The sequence below is a fragment of the Neolamprologus multifasciatus genome, chromosome 13 (genome assembly GCF_963576455.1).
Source record: "Neolamprologus multifasciatus chromosome 13, fNeoMul1.2, whole genome shotgun sequence".
In the NCBI taxonomy this organism is placed as follows: domain Eukaryota; kingdom Metazoa; phylum Chordata; class Actinopteri; order Cichliformes; family Cichlidae; genus Neolamprologus; species Neolamprologus multifasciatus.
Window position 1 is genome coordinate 14,038,556 of NC_140451.1, and position 10,428 is coordinate 14,048,983.

The window sequence follows — 10,428 nt, forward strand, 5'->3', positions numbered from 1 at the left end:
AAAAAAAAAAAAATTACAGGGCTCAACTTTGCGATCACGTGTCACTTTCCTTTTCGGATGCTTATATAAAAACTCTTTGCGACACAAGAGCCACTTGATAAGAAGCTGGACGTCAGGTGATTGAGATTCAAAGCGCGATTAAAGGGAAGCAACTTCTTGTTGCTGAAGGGACATTCAGTCGACATCTCAGCTTCTGCGAAGTTTCCCAGAAAGCACTAACGATGTGGACATCGCCGTCAGTATCCCTGCTCCTGTTCGTCTCATTGTTCCATGGATGCAGGAATTTCGTGTGCCCGAGGATCTGCCGCTGTTTCTCCAATGCAATCAGGTGCAACAATATAACACAAGGGGCAGCTCCAGTGATGGACCACAGGGATAGAAGATTGTAAGTTGGCAACATGTGGAATAATGCGTTTACAGGGTGGATGTTTTTTTTAAGGCAGCTAATTCGTGTGATTAAGCAATTGTCATTGTTATTCCGCGCGTATTTACGCACGGGGCAAAGATCCGCACTGAAACGTCTTTCTTGTTTAGCTCTGCTGTGCCGTTTGTAGAGTTAACAGTGATCAAATTACGCTTTATCACATTTTTAACCTGTTGTAAGTGGCCTTAATTTTGAGCACCCATTTAAAACGGATTTTGGTTCCAGTATTTATTGTATACTTGGGGGGGGGGGGGGGGGGGGGGGTGTCTCAGGTGTAGCCTTTGATCATTCAACAACCATTGCCAGTACTGAATGTATTCCAGATCAGTCTAACATGCAAGCAGTATTCCAACACTGCTAACATGCAAGCAGTATTCCAACACTGCATCTAGTTTCACCAAGTGGCAAATGTATTTATAATTGTATCTTTTTCTTGTTTTCTTTTATCCTCAACTTTAGCCATGGAAGCACTTTGTATGTTTCTAATTTAAGCATCAGTGGTATGATAAAGTCTGCTTCATTAAAAAACAACAAGAACAAAAAAACCCCATCCAGACATACACACCTGCTCTGTCAGTAGTATTGTGTGCATGCGTTCTCCAGTAGATAAAACAAAGGCCAGCTGTGTTCTTGTTCTCTTTGCCTGTGTGCATCTTCCTGTGAGAACTTTTTATGTTTTACATTCAGACCACTCTAAGTCTTCATAATATTGAGAGATAAATCTGGATAGATCCCTACTGGAGAGTGAAGAACGTCTGCTTCCAAGCATGGACTGTATTTATTTAATTTAAGTAGTACATCACATCCTTTTTCTTTTCTTTTTTTTAAAAACACAGTCCCCTGCATGTATCCAGCTTAATTACCGATGAAGCAAATGTCAAGTTGCTCTCACACATTGTGAGTACACTTCTTTTTGTATGGTTTTCTGGACATCACAGCTCACTTGTTGAGTTTACTGTCAAAAGCCTTGAAGGTGGGTAATCTTGACCTCCTCTTCAGTAACAGAGTACACAACACCTTGACTCTCTTGTGATTAACGTCTGTGAACACCAAGGCTGGCAGCTTTGTGTGTCTATCAAATGCTGCCAGTAACTCTATACACTCACTCCTGGAACTTTCTGTTCTACCAAATTACAATTTCTATTTGTTTGTGATATTGACAGACCATTTCTGTTAGCTGGGAATAATGTATATGTTGCAGATGTGGAAATGTTGCTCACTGGTGGGAAGAGAACTTGCTCTATGTTTATTATGAATGCCTCAAACAACCTAAATGGTGCATTTCTGTTAGAGATAAAAACAAAACAAAAAACAAAACAAAACAAAAAACCACAGTGTGTCCAGACAGGCTGTAAACAAAACCTAGGAAAATTTCATTCTAATTGAACACTAAATAGTTGCTATGACAAAACCTGTGCCATGGCTACACTTACCTTTTTGTCACAGAGCCTCAGATGATTTTAAGATGTCACTACGTCTCTATTACATCATTAAACTGTGCTCCCAATCTTTTTATGCCTCCTTTCGCAGGTTTCTTTATCATCTGTCTTTGCAAACAATTTCAAGCCATTCCTTTGAAGGTTTAAAAGGAGTCCAGAGGATGTACGTATCACATTTCTTTTGCTGACAAATTCCGACTCACTTGTGATACTGCTTAAGTGAGGAACAATATGATGAAAATTGATGCTCAAAATATAAGAAGATTTGGGTTTTGCATCACATAAACTAATTATTGCAGTGTCTCTGCTTTGTTTGTTGTGACAAATCTCATAAAATGGTTGCAGTGTGTTTATATTGCACATCAGTCTGACAGTGTGACGTAAACGCTAAGAAGAATCTCACTATTTATTTTCTGCTGTACATAGAGAGATTACTCAAAGTGTAACCCTGAAAACCATTGAGACATTAGCATTTAACAACCTCCTCAGCCTCTCTGAAATGTAAGTCTTTTCTGTGATTCTCCCAGTCCATTAAAGTCACAATTACTGTAGTGCACCCCGGTATGGACTGTATGCTCTATACTGCTTTGCAGCTCAATCCAGAACACAAGAGGTCTCATGCACATTGACAGAGGAGCATTTAACAACCTCCCCAAACTTCGCTACTTGTGAGACAACCTAAAATTTATTTATTCAATTGTCAGTTTTTAAAAATTCCTACAGAGCAATCTGACTTGCAACAAACTTTTTTTTTCATCTTTGTCAAATGAAAGTGACACATTGCTCTTTTTATTTACAGGAGTATTTCAAATACCGGTATTGCAGTTTTTCCTGATGTCACATCAATCAGTTCGCTTGAATCTGAGTTTGTCTTGTGAGTAAATCTCTTGTTATATTCTTAGAGACTAATACAAAGGAAATCTTCAGTGTTACTGCAAGTCCAGTTTCAACTTATTATTACACTTATTACTATTTTTGCAGGGATATATGTGACAACATCTTCCTTCTAGAAATACCCACAAACGCTTTCACTGGAATGTCAAAGGAATATGTTACAATGTGAGTATTGCAATGTATAGGACACTTTCACTTATTTTGAAATTGTATTATAGCAGTCCAGAAAGTTTGAACATGCAAATGTTTCTTACATTTTCAGGAACCTGTACAACAATGGCATAAGAAAAATACACAAGCATGCCTTCAACGGAACAAAGATAGATAAGCTGTATTTGTTTAATTTTACCACATTATGTCTAATTTCTGTTTAAAATTCTTCTTTTGCACCATTAAAGTTTTGCTCCTTGTATTCTGCTATGTTTAGGGTATTAAAAAATAATCGAAACCTGAGAGTGATCCATAAAGATGCTTTCACAGGAGCCACGGGCCCTGGAGTCTTGTAAGTTTTTATTTGTATACCCCTAAAAGTCACTTTGTGCTAAGTTTATTTTGATTTATTGAGGAAAGCTAAAGGAAACCCAGCCAGGGTGGGGGGTAGGGTGTTCAACAAGCCTAGAGCCGACAAATGGAGAGGTTTGCATCAGGACGGGCATCCGGTGTAGAATCTTTGAAACATCAAATATTGGGCTCATCATGAGGACAGAGCACAAGAGAGGTGAAGAAGAACTTGCAGGCATGGTGGAGTGGGTTGTCAGGAGAGGGCATGGGTGGGACATGTGACAGTGAAAGGGAAGGTTCAGAAGATGGTGATGGCACCATGATGTATAGTTTGGAGATGCTACTCTGAAAGTTAGAGAGGTAATGCTGAAGTAGTCTGGACATGTGCAGAGGAGGGACAGTGAATATATTGGACAAAGGATGCTGAAGATGGAGATCTCAGGCAGGAGAAGAAGTAGAAGATTTGTGGATGTGGTGAAGAAGGACATTTAAGCAGAGTTTGTGTGACAGAGGAGGGTACTAGAGAAGGGGTGAGGTGGAGGCAGATGATCTTCTGTGTTGGCCCCTAAAGCGAGCAGCTGAAAGGAAAGAAGAATAGGGAAGCAAAAGGAGGAAGATGCTTACTAAACATACCAGTTAAACTTTAAGACTCGACACAGGCTATATTCTGTGTTTGGACATGGTCTTACTCTCCTGAATTGCTTTTATGTCCTTCATAATTTTCATGTAATCTTCAAAGAACACACTGTGGACTTCAGCTCAGCAGAGAGAAACAGTAACAGTCAGATGAACAATGGCAATGTAAAACAGCACAGTGGACACAAAAACTCTGTCACACTGTATTAATGTCGGTTATTTTTTCACAGGGATGTTTCTGCCACAGCTCTCACAAAGCTGCCATCACAGGGACTGGAGTCAGTTCTAGTGTTGTTTGCTCAGTCCGCCTACACCTTGAAGAGTCTGCCTCCTCTGCAGGGACTGTGGAGTCTGCGAGAAGCTCATCTCACCTACAACAGCCACTGCTGTGCACTGCAGAACTGGAACACTCACAGGTAACTTACACTGTGCATGCTCAAAGCTCAACCCTACCCCGTGACTCTTTGAATTTCCATGCACTAGTCTAAATTTAAGTCCATCAAAATCAGAATCCTTTGCTTATTAAGCAATGCTGAATTGCGTTACACAATATATCACAGGTTTCACAAACATCTGCACCTGAAATATGCCATGTAATGGTGACATAACTTTTTGTTATGTTCTTGCTTTTCTACAGAGACTTACCAATTAATCCTGTGTGGAATAACAGCTCTACAGCCTGTATTGAGAGAGATCCAGCCGGCAGGTAAATCATGTGATTCAGCAATATTTACCTGTCCTAAATCTCATTTTTATTTTTACTCTAATAAACTTCACACCTTATTGAAATCAACTTACAAGTGTGTTTGAAATGGATTTGCCCCTTGGTTTACTTTACTTACCATACTTCACTTATTTTAAGATATCTTCATTCTGAGCTCTTTATTTAAACAATATCTTCTTCTTTTCCATTTAAATCTCCTTCAAAAGCAGGGTTCAGCCTGTAATCGGAGGGTCAACAGACACATCTCTACTTACGGGCGTGCCGTATTTCTCGGAAGGTGACCTGCTTGCTGAAGATGAAAGCTATGAAGATGTGAATTTCCACTATCCAGAACTGGACCTCTGCCAGACCACCCGCACTCTGGTTTGCACACCTGAGGCAGATGCTTTCAACCCCTGTGAAGACATCGCAGGTTTCAGTTTTCTCAGAGTAGCTATTTGGTTCATCAATTTATTGGCTATTACAGGTAATCTGACAGTGCTGCTGGTCTTCTTCAGCAGCCGGAACAAGCTGACAGTACCTCGCTTCCTCATGTGCAACCTGGCTCTTGCAGACCTTTGCATTGGGGTCTACCTTCTGATGATAGCTACTGTAGACTTGCGTACTCGTGGTAGCTACAGTCAGCACGCCATTGAATGGCAGACAGGACCTGGTTGCAGTGCTGCTGGCTTCCTGTCAGTTTTTGGTGGGGAGCTGTCAGTTTACACACTTTCCACCATTACCCTGGAGCGTTGGCACACCATCACCAATGCTATGCAGGTAGAGCGCCACCTGGTTCTTATGCAAGCTGCAGGTATAATGGCAGTAGGTTGGCTCATCTGTCTGGGGATGGGGATACTGCCCTTGATTGGTGTCAGTAGCTACACCAAAGTCAGCATGTGCTTACCCATGGACATAGAGACTCCTTTGGCTCAGGCTTTTGTTATAATTATCCTGCTCCTCAATGTGGGCGCCTTCCTCGTTGTTTGCGTTTGCTATGTGCTGATCTACCTGGCTGTAAAAAACCCTGACTTACCCAGAAGAAGTGCAGACACCAGGATCGCACAGCGCATGGCGGTACTCATCTTCACGGATTTTCTGTGCATGGCACCCATCTCCTTCTTTGCCATCTCTGCTGCTTTTAAGTTTCCCCTCATCACAGTTACCAACTCCAAAATTCTGTTGGTCCTCTTTTTTCCCATCAATTCGTGTGCCAATCCCTTCCTCTATGCTATCTTCACTAAAGCTTTCAGAAAGGATGCTTATAAACTCATGAGTACCATAGGCTGCTGTAGAAACAAGGCTGCTCATACGGAAAGGAAATAGAAAAGAAATGCATACAAATTTCCAGTTGCATCAAACAGTAAATGTTTGTATTATATATATCAGCATCATATACAGTGTTGGTCAAGTTACTTGAAAAAATTAATCAGTAACTAATTACTGATTACTTCCCCCAAAAAGTAATCCCGTTACTTTACTGATTACTTATTTTCAAAGGTAATTAATTAGTTAGTTACTTTTTTAAAACACGATTTACAACCTGAATAGGTGTTAGAGCGATAGATCTTTCAGCCCAATTCTACTTTTTCTGCATAATCCATCATACAAAGTGTAATCAAATGGAAAAGTGTCTTTTTAAATCTTGTTTTATTAGTTTTAATCTTTTAACTTTATGCATTTAGCAAAAATTTAATTATATGCAACATTCTCTGACTGGAAGAAATTTGTTTAACATTTAAACCTATTTTCTGCACATTCCAGCACATAAAATAAAATATTTTTTTGTGTTTACACTCACTCTTTCAAATAGATGCAAGTAAAACACAGCAGAAAATAAATAAAGTCAAAGACTAGCGGTCCTTTAGGAGTGGGGTAGGCGGAGGTTTACCCTGGTGCAGGTGTGCCACAGCGGTCAGTGGAAGAATCCGCGAGCTTCTCTGTGAATGTCCAATTACGTCGTAGTGCACTCGGTGCTTGCGTGGAAGTTTAGGGGTTTTTTTGCTGTAAAAAGAAGTTTTCTTCCCACGCACAATGGACACTAATGTTTTTATCACTTTTTATGGAATCAAACTCAAAGTAAGGTCAGTACTTCCACGCTTTAAACGCTGCACGCTCATACTCTCTCCCGCACTCGATATATTATCCATTGTTGATCTGCACACAGCTGTTGTCACAGATGTTGCACTCGCTTATGTCATTGTCATGAGACGTTCTCGCAAAAAGATCACGGTCTTAGTAACGCAATAACGCAGCGTTCCTACGGGAAAGTAACGGTAATCTAATTATCGTTTTTGCAATAGTAATCCCTTACTTTACTCGTTACTTGAAAAAAGTAATCAGATTACAGTAACGCTACTGCCCATCTCTGATCATATATAGTCTAATACTATGACTTACTCTTGAAAGTAGTCTGCTCCAGCATCTTGTTTACTTCATATGTAATTCATTGTTGCATGAGTATGCAAAAGGAGCCACTTTCATAAGCATAAGAACGTAAGTGAGACTAGCCATACATACACAGTTAGATAAATAATTTGCTGGACTAAGACAGTTGTTGACCAGAAAATTTTTGGCTTTTATTTATTTATTTTTTTTAACATTTCCTGATTAAGAATTACAGAAATTTCAGTACTCCATTTTCAGATGCTCAAAAATAATCGGACAGTTGACTGACAAGTGATTCAATGACAAGGCGATGCCTATTTCCTTGTTATTTCATGACAAATTAAAGTACTCATACTAACGCACAGGTTGAATCTTAATTTTATAGCTTTTCATTGTCATTTTAAAAATGAGACCCAAATTAATGTATGTGCAAATGAGGGAGACTTATGATTTATATCATGTTACATTATCAGTCAAACATGGTGGAGGCAATTTTATCGCTGTATAACAATATGGCTGTCAGTGAGTCTGGATCAGTGGTGTTTATTGATGATGTATCTGCTGATGTAAGTAGCAGAATGAACTGTTATGAGTTCTTGGCTATACTTTGCTCAGATTCAACCAAATGCTGCACAGCCAATCAGACAGTGCTTCACAATACAGATGGATAATGACCCAAAGCACACTGCACAAGCAGAGAGAGTTTCTCAAGGCAAAGAAATGGGATATTCTTCAGTGGCCAAGTCAGCATCTCAGTTACTGAAGACAAAACTGAGAGACCCACAAACAAAAAGCAACTGAAAGCAGCTGCAGTAAAGGCCTGGGAGGTTTAAAGTATTAAAATGTCCTTTGTATTTAGGTTTATGTTACTTTGTACAATTACTTTTGAGCCTCTGATTTTTTTTTTTTTGTAAAAAGAAATAAATAAACTGGAAGTCTGTGCTTGAATCTCATCTTGATTGTTTGATTTAAAATCCACTGTAGTGGTGTACAGGGACAAAACTACAACATGTGTGTCTGTGTCCAGCAAATTATGGATCTAACTTTAAAAAATAAACATTTACTTTAAGTTTTTGTTCTCTTCTTTTTCCATATCTTGACTGCACAAGTAAGTATTCCTTGTAAAAGGCAATCAGGATGTGAGAATAAGTAATCCTACACAGGAATTAGACTGCATGTAATACTGTGTCAAACCACGTACCTGAAAGAGGAAGGAGATACAAACATCTGTCAAGATGATGCTGATGCACTTTGGAGATGGCCTGGTGTGTAATTAGAAAGTATGAGCAATTATGAATTTACATTCTGTGAAGTTGCACAAAGAACTGAGTAATATCTAGTATATGATATTGTCTCTCAAATCCTACTTGAGTTTAAACCCACTCCACAGGTGTTTCCAGAGGAGAGTGCTGACTGGTCAGAAGAGAGAAAGTTAAAATGTAACCGTTAACACTGATAATGTTTTGTGAACCTTTACAATGAGGAATGAATTCAATTTTAAAAGAAGTCAAAGTCCAGATCTAAATCCAAACGAGAATCTGTGGCAAGATCTGACAACTGCTGTTCACAAACGCTGTCCATCTAATCTGACTGAGCTGGAGCTGTTTTGCAAAGAAGAATGGGCAAGAATTTCAGTCTCTAGATGTGCAAAGCTGGTAGAAACATACCCTAAAAGACTGGCAGCTGTAATTGCAGCAAAAGGTGGTTCTACAAAGCATTGACTCAGGTGGCTGAATAATTACGCACACCCCACTTTTCAGTTATTTATTTGTAAAAAATGTTTGGAATCATGTATGATTTTCGTTCCACTTCTCACGTGTACACCACTTTGTGTTGGTCTTTCACGTGGAATTCCAATAAAATTGCTTCATGTTTGTGGCTGTAATGTGACAAGATGTGGAAAATTTCAAGGGGGCCGAATACTTTTGCAAGCTACTGTACAAAAGTAACACACAAACAATAACTATAATACAGAAAAGGGCCATTAGATTAATAAATAATGTGGGGTAAGGGACCATACAAATGCACTCTTTGTCAGAATGCAAGCTATTAAATTCCAAGACTTGGTGAAGCTTAAAACAACACAAATAATGTATAAAGTAAGAAATAAATTGCTTCCAAAAGAAATCTGTAAATTGTTCATAAAAAGAGAAGGTGGGTATAACTTAAGAGGGAAATGGAATTTAAAAATACAAAGTGCTAGAACAACTTTAAAAACTATGTCTATCTCAATTGCAGGAGTTAAATTATGGAACAGTCTAACAGAAGAAATAAAAGAAAGTAAAAACATAAACCAGTTTAAATTAAAATATAAAAACCTAATTTTAAATAAGTATAAGAATGAAGAAAACAGGGTTAACCCAGGATGGTAATGTTGCTGGTAATAGTGTTGTAGTTCTTTTTTGTTTTGTTTTTTTGTTTGTTTGTTTTTCCATAACTTGAGAATCTGCAAATTTGGGTAGGGACAAATAAGTATATACTTCTGCCTACTTCTTTTCAAACAAATAATGGAATGATATTTTGTAATGATTGTGAAGACACGTTTGAAATGTTTGAAATAAAACTGAACTGAACTGAACTGAAATGTGTGCTATTTAACTAAAAATGCAGCCAAGGCGTTTTTTTAAATAAACATTTCAAAAATATTTACGGAACAATCAGGTGTTCTGCATCAAATTTGATGCCACACAAATTATTTGTGCCACTATGAGATAAAGGAGAACAACAGCCTGATACCTGCAGGCCTGACAACAGGAGATGTAGCACTCCTGTAACACCTGTAGCACTCAGTAGTCGCCTCATTGTTCTGACACACACAACAAAACTATTGACTACACTACACACTAACTACACAAGATTTTTGCTAAACGTCGAAAATCTCTGACATCACTCCTAAAACTTCCTAAGACATGTTGCCATGTCATTTTTTGAATGGTCGACATTGTACATTTTCCAACCAATAGGAAAAGGTGGGTTTTTTTGTTTTTGTTCACAGGCTCAGAGTGCTTTTGAACATTTTCCTTATAAAACATTCCTCTTCCCCGCTCCTCCTCCCTCTTGTTTTTCTTCTACTCCCTCTCTTTCTTGCTCCCTTTCCTTTCCCCTAGTCATGTCTGTCACGTATGTAACAACTGAATATAAAATAAAATAAAATAAAATACACAATAATAATAAAAAAAAAGAAAAAATGTTGACTCTCAGCATTACTGTTCAGGAGAAAATACAGTAATGTGATAAAAACAAGCATCTAAACTCCAACAGTAACTGAACAGCGTTCCTAGAATATGACTGAAATTTCAACAACAGCTTCTAAATGGACTTTGGATTCTTATTCTATTTGTGGAAGATCAGTAGCAAAAGTGACCACGTGGTGGAGTAGTTTGATTTAGTAGTAGCTTTTGTTTTGTTGTTATTTTTGTAACTCTAAGATTAAAGAGATCTTG

General features: G+C 38.4%; 1 protein-coding gene across 5 annotated transcripts; it reads left to right on the top strand.

Moving 5' to 3' along the window:
- Positions 1-8,849, top strand: lhcgr (luteinizing hormone/choriogonadotropin receptor). Of its 5 annotated transcripts, XM_085181805.1 has the most exons (12): positions 286-385; positions 1,261-1,321; positions 1,955-2,026; positions 2,290-2,364; positions 2,457-2,531; positions 2,663-2,737; positions 2,845-2,922; positions 3,020-3,088; positions 3,185-3,259; positions 4,125-4,310; positions 4,532-4,600; positions 4,825-8,849. In XM_085181805.1, the coding sequence occupies exons 2-12, from the start codon at positions 1,290-1,292 to the stop codon at positions 5,921-5,923; spliced, it is 1,905 nt and encodes a 634-aa protein (XP_085037931.1). In that variant the 5' UTR covers positions 286-385; positions 1,261-1,289; the 3' UTR covers positions 5,924-8,849. The 5 variants fall into 5 exon arrangements, with proteins under 5 accessions (XP_085037933.1, XP_085037929.1, XP_085037930.1 ...); XM_085181803.1 differs by lacking the exon at positions 1,261-1,321 and having other exon boundaries at positions 3-385; XM_085181804.1 differs by lacking the exon at positions 1,261-1,321 and having other exon boundaries at positions 4-385; positions 4,828-8,849.
- Positions 8,850-10,428: the final 1,579 nt, after the last annotated feature.

What these genes read in the sequence shown, in the direction of transcription:
- lhcgr (XM_085181803.1), top strand. Translation starts at nt 222, where the DNA reads ATGTGGACATCGCCGTCAGTATCCCTGCTCCTGTTCGTCTCATTGTTC. An exon ending in GACCACAGGGATAGAAGATT is followed by an intron (nt 386 to 1,954) that starts GTAAGTTGGCAA and finishes CTCCTTTCGCAG; the next exon opens with GTTTCTTTATCATCTGTCTT. An exon ending in TTAAAAGGAGTCCAGAGGAT is followed by an intron (nt 2,027 to 2,289) that starts GTACGTATCACA and finishes TGCTGTACATAG; the next exon opens with AGAGATTACTCAAAGTGTAA.